The 20,780-nt window shown below is 44.0% G+C and overlaps 1 protein-coding gene across 1 annotated transcript in view; it reads right to left on the reverse strand.

The window, feature by feature from the left end:
• Window positions 1-225: 225 nt before the first annotated feature.
• Window positions 226-20,780, reverse strand: part of neurl1b (neuralized E3 ubiquitin protein ligase 1B) — a 104,747-nt gene continuing 84,192 nt past the window's right edge. The window contains exon 5 of the mRNA XM_072512133.1: window positions 226-6,170. Within this exon, the coding sequence (XP_072368234.1) occupies window positions 5,926-6,170 (245 nt within the window). The 3' untranslated portion in view covers window positions 226-5,925. The remainder of the gene's footprint in view (window positions 6,171-20,780) is intronic.

Below are 20,780 nucleotides of genomic sequence, written 5' to 3' on the forward strand. Positions count from 1 at the left end.
ATTTTAAAAAATAATAATTTAGGGGCAGAGATTGGATGCAGAAATACCTTTCACATGCAGATGCTGCTAATAACTTTATTGGTTATATTCTCTGTCAGTTCAGATTCCAAAACGAGTAAAATCTGAACTTTTGCCACAAGGAATTGTTTTATGATGTCCGTAATGATAAATCAAGCAGGCGGTCCTAATCTTAAAGGGACTGTAACACTTAGAGAGAACCTCAAGTAGGTACAAAGCAGAAATTTATTATGAATTAGTTGAGATATAACACACAAACTAAATGCCACAGAGTAGGTCTCAAAAAGACTTTATAAGCCTGGTCATGTGAGCAACAGGGGAAGCATTTGGTCACAGAACAAAGGAATGTTACAATTATGCAACTGTTTACAACAGCATCAAAACTGCATTTTTTTTTTTAATCATTAAAACCCCAGTATACATAGTGAAGCAGTCTACTATGAATCTGTACAGAATGTATTTATTAAGAACCAGAATTAACAAAGTGTTTTGAGGCAAATAATTTACAAAAAGCAACAGAAACATAATTTTTGCAGTGTTATCACAAAATTAACCTGCAAAGAAAAGGGGTGAGGGCAAGAACTTTGTATCTGATACTTCTCTTGAAGAGTCATTGTCATTACATTTTCATTTTATTCTTTCAGTTTTTAAATTTCAAAAGGAACTCAATTTTGAACTGATCAATATATAGTTTCACATTGACCTTTATTTGATTTTGAATCAGTGTTTTCTCATATAAAGATAAGACAAATTATCTTTTTTGGATTCAGTTTTGCAAATAAAATTAGGATTAAAGGCTCATTACTTCCCGTTAAAGGGAATCTCTATATATTTTGCTCATTCTCAGTTATCTAGTGCCTTCTTACATGCATGAACAGAAACAAAGTGTCTTCCTCAGTTCCTATATAAACAATATGTTCCGATAGTGGGCACCATTTTAACCTTAACTTGGTACAATGACAGTGCAACGATGTGGGTAAATCTAGTCAACTTGCGATCAATTGAGATCTTAAAGTGCTCAAAAGCTGCGTGTAAATTATTGCTCTGCATGGTCCAACCTACTGCAGGGGAACAAACATTAACTACTGGTTGTGCCAGGCAGGGTAAAGGACTGTCTCTGTACCAACGTTCATCTAATTATTTCTGCCCTACACCCTTTCAACATTTTGCAATATATTTCTTTAAATCTATATATTACAAAACTGTTACCTACAACAGAGTATTTACTGATGCTAACCACATTTCAGGAAATAAATAGAACTTTTCCATCGATGGTAGTGCCAAATGTTGCTGCACGAGGCAAAATCTTCATTGTACCAGCAGGAGGTGGTTAAAATTGGGACCATTACCTTTTGAACCTACATAAGGTAAATGTTAAAACTGCTAATAAATCAAACTAATGCCAGTGACTGATTGCTTTTACTAGTTTACAAGGTTTCTGAAAACAAACACAACCCAAGAAAATGCAAAGCAGATAGCGGAAATGCAGTGCAATGGTTTAAAACCTTGTGGAGATTGAGAACATAACTGTAGCTTAAAAATAGTCCAATCAACCCTGCAACCAATTCCTTTACGCTTCATTGGAGCTAATCATGTTGCACCCTATATGAAGTGTGCCTCATTAAAAGATGACAGCAGAATTACAGAAGTCAGTCATTGCCATCTTTATTTATAGGCCTGTACACTGCAGCAGTTTTCCAGAATTTACATGGAACAATTGGCTTTTTTCAAGGCAACAAATTAATCTGAGGAAAGATGAACAAGCATGGCCTGAAAGTGTAGCTACCTTGAAGTAAAACATGTCATATAATTCTTAACATGATCTGTCCAGTAATGTGTAAAATGGAACTATTGTGCAATGGTGTTAGCATGTCTAAAGTGACGGGTTAACTCCTCTTTGGTCGTTTCTTAGAAAGGCTGCAAATTGCTGAGTGTAACACCTCTACAATATCATGGCAAAGTGAAGATAACACTTAATAAACCAATGCGCTAATTACGGATGACCTGTTTTCTCTCCGAAGAAGGAGCATGCTAGCTGGTTACCATACCACTCAATATATTAAATCTAGTTTCTTAAATCTTTCCTATGGGAAAGTTTCAAGTAACAGTTCCAATCCTAGTTTGCATCAGAACAATTTTAACCTGATTTATGAAAAGGCAAGAACAGTGTACCTCCTCTAAAGGGTTACGGAAAAAAAAGTTGCCTTCTGGTGACAATGAGTTATGCAGGCAAGGAAGATCCCAGGTTGATGCCTGATGTGCACTAACCTCTTTAGGGCAGCAATAACAATGTCAGAATTAGTCTCAGCACCCCAGCGTAGGGAGCTAAATGAGTTCTAATTGCTCTTTGGAAAATACATAAGGATGGATTTGGTGAAATGTCAGGATTGGGCTTAACTGTAATGCTTTAAGGATCACTTAGCCTGGCACTCATTATCAGGCTCACATTATATGAGAACAGTCATCTGAGTGATGGTGTTGGAACAGTAAGCCAGCATTAGTCAATGCATTCAGGAGAAGTTGGAAGGTTGTGAGGGAACCAGTTAAATCACATTTGCTGTCTTTAATTAATTAAAAGCAAATAAAAATAATGAACACACGATCCGCATGCTGCTGATACCACCTCATTATTCTCCATTACTTGACTTTCTGTCAAGGTCCATTGGTGGTAATAAATCCAAATTACTGGGGTGACATTTTACTGTATTTCACAGACTGGTAACGCTGAGATATGCCTCATTATCTGTTTATCTGCGACATACTTTTGGGCAGATCCATTCTTTGCCTGCATGTAGATTACTCCATGCACTGGGGTAAGATAATTGGCATTTAATACAACTCGTCAAGCCTCCTTCGACAACATCTTCCAAATTCCAGAAGCTCCTTCCGAACAGCACAGTGGGTGTATCTACACCACAGGGACTGCAGTGGTTCAAGCAGGCAGCTCTACCACTACCTTCTTAAAAGGCAATTAGGGATGATCAACAAATGTTGGCCTTGCTGAGGATGCTTACATCCTATGAATGCGTATAAAAAAAGACTTCCTTGCTTACTGGCAAATGGTGAGATGTGGGGCAGAATCTTGTGCCCTCTCCCATGGAGAGTTTCATGGAAAGGGCATTGAATCAGGCAGATGAGTGGCAGGTGTGGATCCCGCCACTTTGACTAAGTCCACAGCAAGAAGACCCTTGGCAGGCCTTCTCATCCCGCTGTCACCTCATCCTGCTGCTGCCAGTATTTACCCAGCAACGGGTAGGGGCTCCCATGCAAGGAGCATGTTAGTTTGTGGGCTCTCAGGGAGGTCCCTCATTCAAAGGCACTCAGTGCCTGATCAAGCAACCTGGCAGCAGGAAGGGAGGGACCATGCGAGCTATTCTATTCCCCTACCCTTGCTGCTCACTCCCTTCCCCAGCCCACCCCCTGGAACTTCTCTCCAGCCATCATTCACCTCTGGCTTGCGATCCAGTGATGAACCTAGGCCGCAGCAGCCATTGTCTCCCCGCAGAACATGCCATTCATGAAGCTGCCAGCCCCTAACTGACCGGTAGCTCCTGGCAGGTGGAACTTCCTCTCCTGGGGTTGTTGATCCCGGGAAAAGGTTCACTGCTGGCCTGTTAAGTGCCTGATTGGCAAATGATGTGGCAGGCCTTCACAAAAAGAGGGAACAGATGGATTTTGCCGACTCTCCAACTGGCAGCTGAGATCCCCATTATCTCCACAAGTTCCTGTCTGCGGGAACGTCTAACATGTGGATACAGTAGGACAGAATCAGTCGCTTAACAATCTGAATGTCAATGTACATAAATAAGCAGAGTCTTTAATGGAAAGAAGCACTGAATCTGAACTGTGAAACACCCATGATAATTCCAAAGTTATTGATAGATAAATGATGCTGGGACAGAACAGAAGAATTATAAAGTGAGCAGTAAGTTAAACAAGATGAAACTAATTGTGAGCATTACATCAATTTAATTACGTATTTAAATCCTAACTTCAATTTGAAAAATTATTCAAAGCTTCATTAGATACTTGTTCATATCTCCTAAAAGAACGTGTTACCAAATGCAGTAACCAGCCATTTAAAGAAGAGCTTTGCCAATTTTTAATGACAGTCCAGTCAGGTGTCAGTAAAAGGAATACCCACCCTTTTATTTCATGTTTAGTCCTCATTTCCTCTTTTGTAACTGATCTATTAATCATTTCATTCACAGTGCAAGCACACACGCACACAGAAACACAAACCTTGGACAACAAAAAGCATTTAAATTAAGTGCAAAAAAACAAAAATTATAATGTTTACGTTATATATTGCAAGCAAAATTTGTACAAAGTGTCTGTTGAAGTTTCTGGAAACAATACACTAACGAAACTAGATACTATTTTTTGTACAAAGTCAGCAAATTAGGCAAGATATTAAATATATTTGTGTTAGATACCATTTTCACTCCATTATCAAAAGGAAAATATTTCAGTGGTTGTCACGTGAGTCCTATAAAACTACTTTGCCATTAATCAGTGAATCTATAATAGTGGCAGTCAAAGTTCACGGGGAATCAGAAAAAAGTGCATCACCTTCCTTTGTAAGGCACCTGTAGCTTTGAATCACCACAGAAAATATCCAGCATAAAACGTCTTACTTGTTAAAGCCATATTAAAGTTGCAATATCTCTTTGCTGGCATGTTAGCCTAGACTCTGAAACATATGAATCAGTTGAATGTTTGCTTAATGGAACCAGGCTTCCCTTGGTGCCTTCCTCCCAATGCCCCGACCCTTCTCACTTTCTTCCATTACATGGAATGAAGTCTTCCATGCCCTGACCCTTACTGGGAGTCCGACCCCCATCAGATATGGCAAATTGAGAATCTCAATTCAGTCTTACAAAGGGGCCACAACAGCGGGTAATGAACCAAATATTCATGAATGTATCTGATCAGCAAGAAAAAAGGGCAACATTTATTTTTCTTTGAGGTTTTTGCCAAAAGGGATACTTACAACTTTGGTCATTATTGAACTCATCAGGCTCCCCAATTCCTTCAATAAAAGTCACCACTTGATGCTTTAGAAAACTTATCAAAATAACTCTCAATTTGGGGGTCCATCACCACTGGTGAGCTATCAATTTTGGCAAGTGTGTAGCATCCACAACACAGCGGCAATTAGATATTAATTAATCTATTAGTAATGCATACATTCTCTCCAGATAAAATTTAAAATGTACTTAATTGAATGTGGTAATTTAGATCTCTCTAAATAACTGATATGCATGAAGCAAATCGATAAGAAGCAGATCAGTCTTTGGGGAGAAGGTGGAGAAAAATCCATCGTTGACCTCTGCAGAATAACAGGTAACTGGAAAAATAACCTGCTTATAATTAGTCATTGGGATATTGTGGCAGATGTGATCATGAGATATGGTGATAATTATGACAAACTGCATTTATTTCTCAAATTATTTGGTCTGTATTAATTAATTTTTTTTTTTCTTGTAGCAATTACAGAACAGAAAAGCAAATCAGTAGAATATTGCTTTTTGAACTGATAAATCTTAGCTAGGTTAATTAACCTGTGTTCAATTTGGCTGCTAGATGGTGTCCAAATGTCTCCACTTAAATAATACTTGTTGGTCAATCATGGAGTGGCACTATTTCCACAGATGGAAAAGTGTGCAGCCATCCCAGTTGACTGTCTGCAGGTAACTGCAGGCAACGGGACAGGAACAGAAAGGGGGAAGACAAATTAGAGATAGAGAAAATAAGTTGAATGACAAAGAGTACAGCCACACCTTGTGAAGGTAAATAACTGAAATCAAAGTGAGCAATTGAAGCTTTCCCTATCTATAAAAACTCTACACTTCTTTAAAAACTATAATGTGGATTGAGGAATAGTCCTTATAGGGGCCAAATATCTCATGGACGGTATATCTTAATGACATCCTTTATGACTCGCCTGCAGATGGGGCAGCAGGCATTGATCTGTTTCTTCAGCTTAAGACCACAGTCATAGCAAAGACACATATGTCCACAGGTGTAAATAACGGTGTCGACTTCACTGTCGAAGCAGACGGTGCACTCTCCATTTTTGCTATTCTGGGGTTCAGGCGGAGAGAAAGATGGGGAGAACTGAGGGCTCAGTGGAGAGCTGGGTGCAGTCACTGTGGGAAACAGGAAAAACAACATGTAACCTCAAACCATCAGATCACAAAATAGCATATCTTGAGTACACAATGCATGATGCAGAACAAAAAGAGGGTTTGCAAGGGTTTATGAAAACAGCAAGAAATTATGTTCTCATTGACATTATAAATAGGTAATAATATTTGTCTTGAAAGTCTTCCATTTTGTACAAATGTGGCATATTGTCTTCCATTTCTAAAACAGGAGAGTGTTGATAAGAGTACACTTTCAAAAATGAATAAAACCTGTCCTTTTTCACATTGTTTCAATCCTTAGTCATTTGTTGATATAAAAATTCAGTTTTATATATATATATATATGAGTTAATTGCCTCATCCTGCTGAATTATATATGCAGCTGACTTTAAATATGTTGTGACTTTCACCACATCTGCAGTTGTCTGGATATGGCTCTTGTGCCATTTTTGTTTGAGAGCTGTACATGGTTCCATTTTGAAAGTGTTTATGCCAATTTATCGTGGCAGCAATGCCAATATCATTCCTTTTCCAGGGATGCTATGAATATTTATGGAAGATGATGCACACTACTAATTACCAAGCAAATAAAGGAAGAAATTAGCAAAAGCCACTTTGGTCAAGAACCTGCCTTGTAAATTTAAGTCAACGTACAGTCCCCGTTCGTAATGCATTTAGCTGCATGATAGTAATAGGTTTAAGAAAGCATTTTACAATGTGAGGTAACCTTTTCAATTGCCAATAACTAATTATTGGGAACTAACTTCTAGTAGAATGCACTTGGAAAGGTTTAAGGAATGAAGGGAATAAGAGGATTGAAAAAAATAATTGATCAGATGCAACAATTTGTAACTTATCACAGAATGGCTACAGTACAGAGAACATTTGGCCCATTGTGCGAGCGTTGGTTCTCTGAAGGAGCAATTTATCTATTGCCATTGCTTGGACTGCTCCCGGTAGCTCTGCACAATCTTCCCGTTCAGATAGTGATCAAATTCCCTCTTAAATGCCTCAATTGAGTTTCCTTCCCCCACACTCTCAGGCAGTGCATTCCAGATCCAACCACCCGCTGATCCTTCCACCAATGGGAACAGTTTTCTCTATCTACTCTTTTCAGACCCCTCATGGTTTCTTTTTAACCTCTTGTCAAAATTCCTCTCTTTCTTGTCAAAATTCCTCTTAAACCTCTCTCTCTCTCTCTCTCCATGGAAAACTATTCTAACTTTTCCTTATTGAATGAACATACCTGGAACATGCTGAACATCTGCACATTTTAACTCGTCCACTAGGCTAGTAAAGAATATGCCATCTATTACTGTGACTGACATAAAAGTTAATCCAAAGGTTTCCTGAGTATATAAATAGGAAAAGAGAAAAAGAAAAGGGGTGGGACCATTAAGGGACTGAAAAGGAGACTTCTGCACGTAGACAGTGGGCATGACTGAGGTACCAAATGAATACTTTGAATCTGCCGCCATTACCAAATAACAAGATGCCACCAAATTCAAAATGAATGAGGTGTTAAGATACAGGAAGGTCGAGAAATAGAGGGAGCGATTTCTCGACGGCTGACCCGGTGAGACCGCGACCAGTATTTAATATCAATTAGGGCCGGTAATGGCCCCTCCCCATGGGTTTCACGGCGGCAATAGCTATCCTGCCAGCTGATTCGCCTGGACCACGCCCGGGAGCTCCCCACTAACAAGTGGGAGCAGCCCATAAACCGCTCCATCCGAGCAAACCCCAGACAGCACACAGCCATGCCACCACCTCCATGGTTCATAGATGCAACCTGGACCGACTGTTGGACCTGGTAGACTCGAGGCAGGACAGTCTGTTCCCCTGAGGGGGTCAGATGGACAGCCATAGGTCAGCCAGTACCGTTTGGGAGGCAGTAGCAGAGGCAATCAGCTCGTGGAGCGCTACGAGGGGGAACGCAGACCAGTGTTGTAAGAAGCTCAATGAACTCCCATCGGGCTGCACAGGTGACTTGGCATCAGCCCCCTGGCACTTGTCCCACCTCCATCCCCGGACCGTCCTCCCTGCCAACGGGCCAGCAGTTGGCACTGCACATCACACCCCCACCCTACCCCCCACAGCATAATACCGCACCTGTGCCCCGGCACACCCTGGCACCCGCCAGCACAGCCCACCCATGCCCTTCAGCAGTGCCCACGCTTGTCTCCCGACATAGACCCTAAACACCCCCATGCATGAAGCGTGCGGATCACAATGTCCTCTCTCTCTGCCCCCGCAGGAGAAGTTGACCCAGAACAGGCGGGAAAGGGCCCAGATGGGCAGCGGGTTGCTGGACATCAGAGTCCTCACCCCCTATGAGGAACGGGCCCTGGAGGTTGTGGGGGTGACCGAAGATAGAAGAGCGGTCACTGAAAGCGAGGCTGGCCTGCACCACAGAGGTGAGGATCCACTCCCCCTCCCCCACTCAGATCCCTGTCGTAAGTGAGTTGTTCACGTCAGACATAATGATCCTCCCCTCTCATTGACCACATGCCCATTCTCCTGCAGGATCTCCATTGGATCGTACCGGCCGATTTCCCACCTGCCTTCCAAGAGAACTTCCAAGAGGAGAGCTCTGAGGATGCCACCAATGAAGCGCCAGTGCTGTCACTTCCACCTTCCACCAGTGCAGTGTCACACACCTTGGTGGGTGGCATTAGTGGACAGGCCTCTGGAGCACAATCTGGTGAGAAACACGCAGTTGCTGATGCAGATCGGGTGGAGCCAAGAACATCCCGGGGAGGCAGCAATTGGAGGTCCACTGGATCCCAGGACCCAGCTGGGTCCCAGTCAGGCACTGAGCCTTTGGACAAGGTTATCCTGGAGCTGATGCAGCTGCTAGGGTATGACCGTGAGATTCCGGAGGGGTTGTCAGCGACAGTCCAGCGACTCCATAGCTGGTTGGAGGAGTCTGCACTGGCCCTTACAAAGAGCACCTTACTCAAGCCCACGTATCTACCCTATCCCCGTAACCCAGTAATCCCCACTTACACTTTTTGGACACTAAGGACAATTTGGCATGGCCAATCCATCTAACCCGCACATCTTTGGACTGTGGGAGGAAACCGGAGCACCCGGAGGAAACCCACGCACACACGGGGACAACGTGCAGATTCCACACAGACAGTGACCCATCCGGGAATCGAACCTGGGACCCTGGAGCTGTGAAGCAACTGTGCTAATCACTATGCTACCATGCTGCCCTAAACTGTTCCCCTGGTACTGGAGATGGCGCCAGCAATGTGTAGCACCGAGGACAACATGGCTAGGGTGGGCGACCACAGTGGAAAGCCAGGAGCACAATGTGAGCATCATGAGTGGCGATGTCCAAGGCGTTACCCAATCAGTGATGGCCATGGCTGAGCACTCTGACATCATGTCCCAGCTGCTGGGGAACGTGTCCCAGATGCATGTGGACCTTGCCGAGGTGACACGGAGCATGTCGCAGGCTCAGGTGGACATTGAAGAGGCACTCCAAAGTGTGTCCTAGTCACAAAGGAGAATCGCTGAGGGGATTGACACCATGGTGCAGACAAGATGGAACTGCCAGGGCTGGTAAAGGCAAATGACGCAGGAGCCTCTGAAGTTACACAGACCCTTGTAGGGTGGACCGGTGTAGTCAGGGAGGAGTGGGTGGGAGGGGAGAGGGGGGAGGACATGGGTGAGAGGGTGGGGGAGAGAGGGGAATGGAATGATGGACAAAACCCTGTTCTACGAGTAGTGGGCGAGGGTCAGGGCCTCCCTGGTCTTCTGGGCATGCCTGACCTGCGCCCCCATCTGTCTTCCATCCACCGGCTGCACCCACGGTTCCTACCTGGGCTGATCCTCCAGCCCCTCCTGGATTGGCTCCAACTTGCCCTCCTCCTCAGACAAGGCCGCATGTCCCTCCTCCTCCACCTCCAGCATGTCACCCCACTGCCATGCCAGGTAATGGAGGGCACAGCAGACCACCACAAAGTGGTAGACCCTCAGGGGGATGTCTGCCGTGCGCCACTAGAGCGGTTGAGGCATAGGAACCACATTTTGAGCAGTCCGATGCACCGTTCAATGACAGCACAGGTGGCAACATGAGCCTCATTGTACCGGATCTCCGCATCGGTCTCCGGCCTTCGTACTGGTGTCATCAGCCAGACCTCAGCAGGTACCCCTTATTCCCAAAGAGCCAAACTGTCATCCTGGGGTGGTCTTCGAAGAGGCTGGGGATCTCCGAGTGTCCCAGGATGCAGCTGTCGTGCATACTCTCTGGGAAGCATGCACACATGTGCAGGATCCGGAAGTGTTGATTGCACAAGATTTGCATATTCAGGGAGTGGAACCACTTCCTGGTAATGAAAGTCTGATGCCCGAGCATCCGTGACTTCACGGATGCAATTGTGGGCTGCAATTTGGGATATGCCGCACAAGCCTCTGCTCGAGCTCTGGAATGAACCTGAAGCTTAGAGGTTCAGGGCTGTTATGATCTTAACAGCCATCAGGAGCAGATATCCTCCTCCACAGGGTGTCAAGTCTGGCAGGATATGGCACAGGTACCACACTTTCTCCTTGTTGAGGCAGAGCTTCCTGCGGCGTGTGCTATCCGACATCTCCTGAAACGATCAACGATGCCTGTACACCTTGGGCTGACGCTGGCCTCTCCTTCTGTGTCCCTCCCTGACCTGAAGGGTGGCCGGGACCTCAGGATGTAGGGTGGGCCCCTGCACATGGGCTGCTGTCTTGAGCCTGCGTTAACGCTGTTGCCGCCTCCTTCTCTGGTGTCTGGCCCCCAGGATTGCCACCAGCACCGTGAGGGCAGCTGCTGCAGGTTCCACAAAACCATCCATAATGTGATATCTGTAAGGAATTGGAGAGGGTGAGAGACCAACAGTCAATTATGGCTTCCACCCCGGGACCCTCGAGTCCCACAAGCCTTCCGCACTGTTACGTTCCCCGCTTTCTCTCAGGGTGCCATCCAACGGGCTGGTTGTGCTGGGGGATCCCGCCCTGCACACGTACCCCCAGCAACGCCAGGGGCATGGACCCTGGAACCCTGCTTAGGATCATTACTTGGACCGGGCTCAGGTTCCTTCCCCGTTCCACACACTTACCCTCTGGCCACAGAGATATACCAGTGCTGAAGCCCAGCTCTAGGGTGTTTGATTATTGGCTGTTGCCTCTGTGGTATTGACGACTCCAAGGGTGGCACAGTAGCATAGTGGGTGGGGGGGGGGGCATGCTGGTGGCATGGTAGCACAGTGAATAACACTGTTGCTTCACTGCTCCAGGGTCCCAAGTTCGATTCTCGGGTTGGGTCACTGTCTGTGCGGAGTCTGCACGTTCTCCCCGTGTCTGCGTGGGTTTCCTCCGGGTGCTCCGATTTCCTCCCACAAGTCCCGAAAGACATGCTGCTAGGTAACTTGGACATTCTGAATTCTCCCTCAGTGTATTCGAACAGGCACCGAAATGTGGCGACTAGGGGCTTTTCACAGTAATTTCATTGCAGTGTTAATGTAAGCCTACTCGTGATAATAAATATTATTATTAATAAAGGTTTCAGGCAAAAGTGTGCAGGCCTCACAGTTTCATTGGGATGATAGGTAATAACACTTGCCTGAGGCATGGCACAGGGACCCATGGATTCCCACTTGAGAGCTGCAAAGTCCTCTTATAAGTAACAATGCCAATTCCCTATTAGCGATTGCTGCAGCTGAGAAGCCAGTGGTTGCTCATGGTCAGGGTAAGTTAAACTGACCTACACCATACTCGGACAGGGCTGTGTCCTGGGGGTGTTCAGTGGGACAGGCAGGCAGCAGGTGAAGTTTCCCCTATTATGGGTATACACAATTTGGAGTTGACTTGTGGGACCTATAATCATCGACCCCCCCTCCCCCTCCCCCAACCTGCCCCTGAGCACTGGGGCAGCAGCTCCAGAGGCCCGGGCTACATGCCCCATTCCGAAGATAGCTACTCACCTCGTCCGATCCCCTCAGAAGACATTTCGCCAGCTTCCCGTTTTATTTTGGTGTGCTAAAGGATCCCCGCGTGACCCCCCACTGTGGAGCCAGTTAGATCTCAGGAGGCCGTTAGATAGGGCATCCGTCCTGTTAATGGCATGGAGATTGCCCTCAATTGTTGTTAATTGGTACCTTATTTTCCCTTATTCAAAGAAGGGTGCAAGAATAAACCCAGCAACAACAGACTATTTTGGGTGGGATCACTTTTTAGCAAATCCAAATCTGCATATTAAAGCGAGGCAGCTAGTCTCACTTTAATATGCATTTCCGAGATCTAAGTAAGGCATGGGATCTAGCTCCCTTGTTTTAGAGACCTCGGAGTGCCATTTAGAACTGGTCTCCACAAACAGGGACCAGACAGAACAGTACTCGTGGAGGTTTCCCTGGGGGATAAGAGGTCTCCAGGTGCTAGCTCTTAGGGCAGGGTGGCACCCTGGTGATGTTTGTGCCACCTGGGCACCCTGACACTGCCAGCCTGGCACCTTGGTGCAGGAAGCCCCTTATAGTAAATTGAGCCTTGGGTTAGGGGCTCGAGCGATCAGGATACAAGCGCCGGGAAACGAGGCTAAATGCATTCGCTTTGGGACATAGTTCCCATTTAGTTCGATCACGCCCAATATTTGACTTGATCGGCTGAAGGCACTTCCTGATTTTATTTCAGCGAACTCAAGTCATCTGCAATGATTGATAAACTTCAATAGAAGCCAAAATAGAAAGCCTCGTATTGACAGCTCCTCTCCCAAGATACTGAAATATTTCACAAATATTCCCAAGAATAAGGGAAGAAGAGAAGAAGAATGTATCAGTGCGTAATATTACTTTATTTTCTGATTGGCAACCACTGCAGATGAAAGGGAATGTGCATGTTATACAAGATAATGTGGTGCACACATCCATACTAACACAAGTTCAGTAATGTCCTATATGAACGCTGGTATTTCACGCATGATAAATCATTTTTCGACTCTTAGCAGCAACTTTTCTCTAGCTATATTATTTGGGAAGAGAGCCCTGCAGCATCATACATACACTCAGGATGGATGGAGCTGGAAAGCATAGAGGTTTGAGCCAGACTGGGCAGCTCAAATACTTCATCATAGCTGAAGGAAAAGTACCATTTCAGTCCAGCTGGCTCTTCTTAGTCCTTGGATTTTAAAATTAACTGAGAAAATAAGGCAGAAATATTTTCCAAGCACTGGTGAGAACTTTTGACTTCCTTGTAGTGAGTTGTGTTGCTTAATTTGTAAGTGCACTGACTCAGTACTTTAATCCACTTTTAAAAATTCTTTTCCATTAATTATATAGTATGCAGCTGGTTCTATGTGATGGAATGTGACCAATGACATCCCAGTCAGAGAAAGCTCTGCAACCCACATTTGGGATTACCTTCCTGTAAAGTTTATATAAAGTGCATCCATCTTAATTCAGAAAGACAGGCAACTCATCTAAAAGTAACTGGGAGTAAAGGCTGAGATGGCAACAAAGAAAAAGCAATGCAGACTGTTCTGTAGGTGACGCTCATGCCTCTTTCCTCCATCATTCAATGAACTCCTCTTAACCTGCTATCCTGCAGGAAACTCACTTAGGCGTTATTATAATCTGTTGTAAAATTCCCATGACATCGAGCGTGTCCTTTGGCCTCAGTTTCTATTTCTGTTTAAGTAAAGGATCGTCTATGAACGTTACACATGATGCAGTAAATTGCAACAGAACTCTCCAGTTGTACAAATATAGTTTCCCTTTCTTTGCTGAATCAAGACTTGTCTACAGGAGAATCGTGCCTATACTGAATTTTAATTCTTTTTTGTTCGCAACGTCAGTCGCCGATGATAAATACTGTAAAACTGAACAGCTGACTTTGAAGTGATTTCAGTTAGGAATGGCAGATTTCCTTTAGCTTGTGGTCCTTTTAATGCTAAGCGGCACTTTACCTATTTTTCTTATGGCACATTTGCAGCAAACTGTCATGTGTAAGATGTACTTGAGATTTATATTGTGGTTCAATCTGGTCAACACACAGAACTTTGGTCTGGAAAATTAGGTGGGATTTTCCAAGAAACGTAGCGGGCAGAAGGGAAAATTTGACGGACCAGCACAAGGTGTGTTGACTTTGGGTGAGAATTCCACCCTTAGGGTGGGGTTTTCTAACTGTTCCCGCTTGCGGGATCTTCCAGTCCCGCAGTTGGATTCTCCGGCGGCGGAGAGTGTGAATAATGGGAAATCCCGTTGACAGTGGTGGGATTGGAAGATCCCACCGCCAGCCAATGATAGGACGCCTCCACCACTGCGAAACACGCAGCAGGGGTAAAGGAAATTCCCACCCATAAGGTTTACCATAACAGCTTTGGACTCTTATGATTTTACATTTTTTCTCTTCCCACGAACCTTGCTGACAGAAGGTTTTTTAGTGCTCTGAAGAATTTTGTAAGTCAAATATATTTTTTAAAAATAGAAATGTAGTAGGGTATGGGAGTACTATTGTACTACCAATCTGTTACTGACATCACCCAATTTCAAAGTCTAAGTCAGTAATACAACAAAATAATGTGCCAATTGCTCGGGGCTCAATCCCTTTGGATCAAAAATGGAAACATTGAACGCGCTTTATACTTCTCTGGCTTAATGCAATTTCTGCAGGCAACATAAATGAACTGAACTTTATGTAGAGTCTGGCATCCCACTCCACCAGGAATCAAGAGAATGGAGCCAATTACGAGATGAAATTGAAGTGCCTGTGCTGAACTAGAGTGGCACGGAGCATACATATTCATGGTTGTCGAAGCATCCACAATGACATTCTGAGTTTTGAGCTGGGTGTGCGTGAAACACCAACTGGATTGCTGAAGCTCTTTCTGATTACCATCAGAACACAAGCTAAGCTAATAAGCTACGGATATTTCAGTCCACCATGGGGTCAGCTTTGGCATTTCTGAGCGGGCTGTTGTTACCAATTATAGAGTGCGGCGCGCCCCCAGGATTCTCCGTCTCGCCAGCCGGCCAATAAGGTTTCCTATTGTGGGCTGCCGGCACAACGGAGAATTGCGATAGCAGAGAATCCAGCCCAATAGATTTTAAGCAAGTGAAAAGGGGGAGTGTAGGAAAAAAAGGAGAAAACTCAGTGAGGGACTGGAAAGCAAAGGTGATTAAATGCCAAAGGGGCTCATGGTGCAAGGCCAAGGGGATTGGTAACAGAATAAGTCAAGAAACAAAAGTTGAGTCTAGAGGAAATTGAAAAAAATGCTGGAAATGTTTAGTAGGTTAGCCAGCATCTGTGGAGTGAAAAATAGAGCTAACATTTCCGGTCGATTATGTTTTATCAGAAAAGCTTCTGCGTCAGTATCTGTCTTTATGTGTTTATTTTAGATTCCCTGCATCTAAAGGATTTTGCATTTGCAAAACCAGTGAGTCTCGTGTTGGTGATAAGGAAACTATTGGAGAAAATCCTGAAGGACAGAATCAATCTCCACTTGGAGAGGCAAGGTTTGATCAGCGACAGTCAAAATGACTTTGTCAGAGGGAGGTCATGCCTAATAAATTTGATTGAATTTCTGGAGGAGATGACCAGATTTGTAGATGAGGGCAGTGCAGTTGATGTAGTTTATATGCATTTCAGCAAAACCTTTGAAAAGGCTCCATATGGGAGACTGATAAAGATGGTAAAAGCACTTGGGATCAGGGTAACGTGGCAAGTTGGATCCAAAATTGGCTTAGTGATAGGTGACAGAGGGTGGTGGTAGAAGGCTGTTTGTGTAAATGGAGGCTGGTGCCCATTGGAGTGCCACAGTTATCAGTGCTGGGTCCCTTATTGTTAGTGATACATATAAATTATATAGAAGAAAATGTGGGGGTTTGATAAATAAGTTTGCAGATGATACGAAGATTGGCTGGGTGGTTGACAGTGAAGAGAAAGTCATAGGTTATAGGAGAATGTAGAGGAATTGGTCAGATAGGTAGACCAGTGGCAGATGGAATTTAACCCTGAAAAGTGTGTGAAGTGATGCACTTTGGAAGGAGTAACACAACAAGGGAGTACTCAATGAATGGCAGGACACCAGGAAGCTCAGAGGAACAGAGGGATCTTGGGACGCCTGTAAACAGATCCCTGAAGGTGGCAGGACAGGTTAATAGGGTAGTTAAGAAGGCATACGGGATACTTGTCTTTATCAGTCGTGGCATAGATTAGAAGAGCAGAGATCTTATGTTGAAGCTGTACAAGACTTTGGTTAGTCCACAGCCGGAGTACTGTGTTTAATTTTAGCCACTGCACTGTACGAAGGAAGTGATTGCACTGGAGAGGGTACAGAGGAAATTCACCAGGATGTTACTTGGGGTGGAGCATTTTAGCTTTGAGGAGAGAGAGACTGGATAAGCTCGGTTATTTTCTTGGGAGCAGAGAAGACTGAGAGGGGACCTGGTGGAGGTGTATAAGATTATGAGGGGCATGGACAGGTTGGATAGAAAGCAGCTGTTCCTCTTAGTTGGAGGGTCAATAACTAGCAGACATAATTTTAAGGTGAATTTTAAGGGGATTTAAGAAAAATGTTTTTCGCCCAGAGGATAGTGGGAATCTGGAGTGCACTGCCATGGGAGGGTGGTTGAGACAGGAAACCTCACAATCTTTAAAAAGTACTTGGATAAGCACCTGAAATGTTATAATGTTCAAGGCTATAGATCAAGTGCTGGAAAGTGGGATTAGAGTCGTTTTTGTTTGTCGGTTTATGCTTGATGGGCTGAAGGGCCTCTTCTGTACTGTATGATCCTATGGGTCTACAGGAGGTGAGTATCGCAGAATCACGCTGTCCAAATGCAATGAAAGCAAAGAAGAAGAAGAGAGAAAAAGCATAAAGCAGCCGGTTGTCTTGTTTTCCTTTTTTCTCCCTTTATGCTTTCGGAAGGCAGCCTGTTCATCCCCTACTATTCACACCCACCCTGGGCACATCTTTTGTTTCTTTACCTATCCTATTGCCTTTGGCCTCGCACCATGAGTCCTCTTGTCATTTAACCTTTCCTGCCTTTCATCCTATCGGAGAATCTCCCTTTTGTTCTTTTTCCAAAACTCCCTCCCTCTGCCGCTTCATTTGCTTAAAGTAAAGTGAAGTCACCAAGTTCCCAGAAGACCATAGGCTGCTTTCCCCTTTGATGGGGAAAAGCTGACTGGTGGAGATTTAACCTGAGGATCATCACATCTCCGGTAAGATTGAGAAGGTGGGGCCTTCATGAATAACCCCAGTCGGTACGAGGATTGAACGAGGCTTCTGGCCTCACTGCATCGCAAACCAGCTGCCCAGACAACTAAGCTTAAAACATTTTTCAATGCTAACATTTCCCAGTTCTGATGAAAGGTCGTCGACCTGAAATGTTAACTTTAGTGTCTCTCTCCACAGATGCTGTCTGACCTGCTGAGGTGTTTCCAGAATTTTCTGCTTTTATTTCAGCTGCCCAGCACCTGCAGTATTTTGCTTTTGCCTTGTGTTTGGTTCTCAGCACACTGAGAAATGTGGATAGCAAATAAATATACTGTGCTGTTTAGGATGTTCAGTGCCTCAGTCCTTTCTTCTGCACTCCAGTGAAAATACAAAATTCCTTTAAGAGATATTTGATGCCAGCTGTATTTCATGCTCTTTGCAACACATTTTTTTCCAACACTAATTCGAAGTATTTTAATTTTTTTAAATATGTGCTGGATTAAAAACTGTCACAACAAAAAAAATGCTGTAAATACACAGGAAAGTTTTAATATTTTCATTAAAATATCGTCAGAATCAGTAAACACTGACAGTGTTACTGCCTTTTTTGAATTGCAGCCAAAATGAATACTTGTCCATTCTTTTGCATTGATTATCAATACTGTGGGTGATAATTGCTACGTAGTGAATGCTAGATAATGGTGATACATTAGTATGGCCGATAACTGCTGCACTGAACAGCATACAAAAACAGGAAGCAAACTGCAAATATGGACATCAGCCACAACCATTCCTGAAACAAATTCCTGAAACACCATCTTAAATATCCATCTATCTTGTGACTTTTGAAAATATCTCAGTAAAAATGCACGAAGTGTAGCACAGTCTGAAAAGAAGACAAAATTCCATCAAGGAAACGTTCCAAAATATTAAACATAAATAACCAGTACTAAAGTTGTACTTTACAAATATTAGAAAATTAGAGTTACATAATTGATTAATTGGTTTTGCCTACTTTGAAGGATTTGTGAAGGGAGACTCAAAATATGTAGATCTTAAAATGTTATGATGCATAATTAGACCATTCAGCCCATCAACTTTTAAGGTATTTTTCTCTTTCACCCATGTCCGTATGGACATGGAGCAAAAGTAGGCTCCTCGAGCATGCTCTGCCATTTAATAAAGTCATGGCTGATCTTATAGTAACATCAAATCTGCACCCCACCTACTCCCGATAACCTATCAACCCCTTGCTTACCAGGAATCTATCCACCTTTGCCTTAAAAATATTCAAAGTTTCTGCTTTCACTGTCTTTTCAGGGAGAGAGATCCAAAGATTCATGACTCTCTGAGAAAGAACAGTTCAGCCTCATCTCCATTTTAAATGGGCAACTCCGCCCCTTATTGTTAAATGTGAGTGTGTTCAAATCCACACTGATTGAACTTTTCAGTCTACTATCTGGCTCCCCTTTTGAATAATTTATAGACTCTACTTCAATAGAGCTTGAGGTAGCAAATGCCACTTTCCATTTTATTACAAGAAGGCAGACGGTGTGAACAAGACATATGAAAACATTTATCAATTAATGATCCTGGTATAAATATGTTAAAATAGTGAGTTTCCACATAGTTGTGACACTGCTGGATATTCTCAACAGGCCATTTATGGGAAGGTAATAGGTCAACCAAATAATACATAAATATACATTTATTTACATGTTTCAGATTCAGGATGGGGGCAACGTAGTTGGAAAGGGTGCAGAAATGCTTTCCCATCATTTCTACAGGTATTTTACATCTGGTCACTTTTGCAGAAATGCTTGGGGTTCAATGGGGCAGTGCTCCTGTTGCCCTTGCCCTTCTGCATGCGTATGATGTGGGGCTTGTTAGGAGGGGCCTGTTGTGGGAAAGGAGCCCAGAATGTATGACACTTGCTCAGTTCCAATTGGAGACCTTACAGCATATGTCCATGGTCATTCGCAAGTCTTTTTGTGTGTGGGATAAGGATTCACACTATAGATGGGGGAACCTTCCCTCCACTAGCAGTGAGAATTGTGCTAGCCTGTACATCTAGGGTGGATCTTGCATCTCTGGAAAACAGGGAATGAGATCCTGCCACCCTTCGTGAAATAATCTTTTTTCTAGTTTATGTCTCCTTATATTATTGTTTTAGCAACCAGTAAGTACAACCCATTGGTTATAATTCTGAAGACCTCTATCGGTTCACCCCTTATCCTTCTAAAACACTAATTTCCCAATGTAATTTAGAGAAATATATTCCCCTGCTCCTGAGTCACTTATTACATTTCCAGAGACTGCCAGTGCTATCAGCGCCTTTCTAGCTTCTTTCCCTCTTTGTGAGGAAGCCATCAGCTTTTGCTTGACACTACCTACTGAGGTATGGCTAAGTCAGAGGGTTGCTTGAAATTATAGGTAAGTAGGGTGACAGGGTGGCGCAGTGGTTAGCACTGCTGCCTCACGGCGCAGAGGTCCCAGGTTCGATCCTGGCTCCGGTTCACTATCTGTGTGGAGTTTGCACATTCTCCCCGTGTTTGCGTGGGTTTGCCCCCACAACCCAAAATATGTGCAGGGTAGGTGGATTGGCCATGCTAAATTGCCCCTTAGTTGGAAAAAAGAAGCAATTGGATACACTAAATTGTTTTAAAAAGAAAAAAAGAAATTGTCGGTAAGCAATTACGCACAGTGGTTTGAGAACTTTGCCAAGCACAAATTAGATTTAAAATAATTTTGGTGTGTTCATTAAGCTAATGAAAGTTCAGTACTGGGGCATAGAGCACATTTTCACCTTGAGGTTTGCAGTCCATTTTATCAACCACTTCCCAACCTAAAGTTCCCTCCACTCAGCCCGAACAATAAATGTGCCTCAGCCTTCACCTCGAAAGAGCTCCTTCTAAATCATCTGTGTGAATGTTACCTTTTCCTCCACCTTTGTGACACTTGAATGTTTCAGCACTAGTGGGCAGATAGACATTTGCTGCTCTTGATTCGTGCTTGCTAGAAACTGAATTGGTATCAACCAAAATAATATTGACTAGGACCTTACAACCAGAGCAAAATGAATTTTGTTCCATCTGCCGGGGCTGAAATTGAACCCAGTAGAAGGATAAAGTAACTCAGTTTCCAATATTACATAAATAATTCAGACAGCTAGGCTGAGAAATATGCAGCTGGACTCCCTGTCGGCAGAATCCTCCATTTCGCCGGCAGCGCACTCACGCCCGCGGATTATCCGACGGCATGGAGGAGCCCATAATGGGAAACCCCATTGGCTGGTTGCTGGAAGAGAATCCCGCTGCCGACGGGTGTGCGCTACACCAGAAAACAGGTGCCGCGGGGCAGAGAATCCAACCCCTGACCTTTCAATCGCACAGAAAACATAGGTTAATATTTTTGTGCAA

This window comes from Scyliorhinus torazame, chromosome 7 (assembly GCF_047496885.1).
Source record: "Scyliorhinus torazame isolate Kashiwa2021f chromosome 7, sScyTor2.1, whole genome shotgun sequence".
Lineage (NCBI taxonomy): Eukaryota > Metazoa > Chordata > Chondrichthyes > Carcharhiniformes > Scyliorhinidae > Scyliorhinus > Scyliorhinus torazame.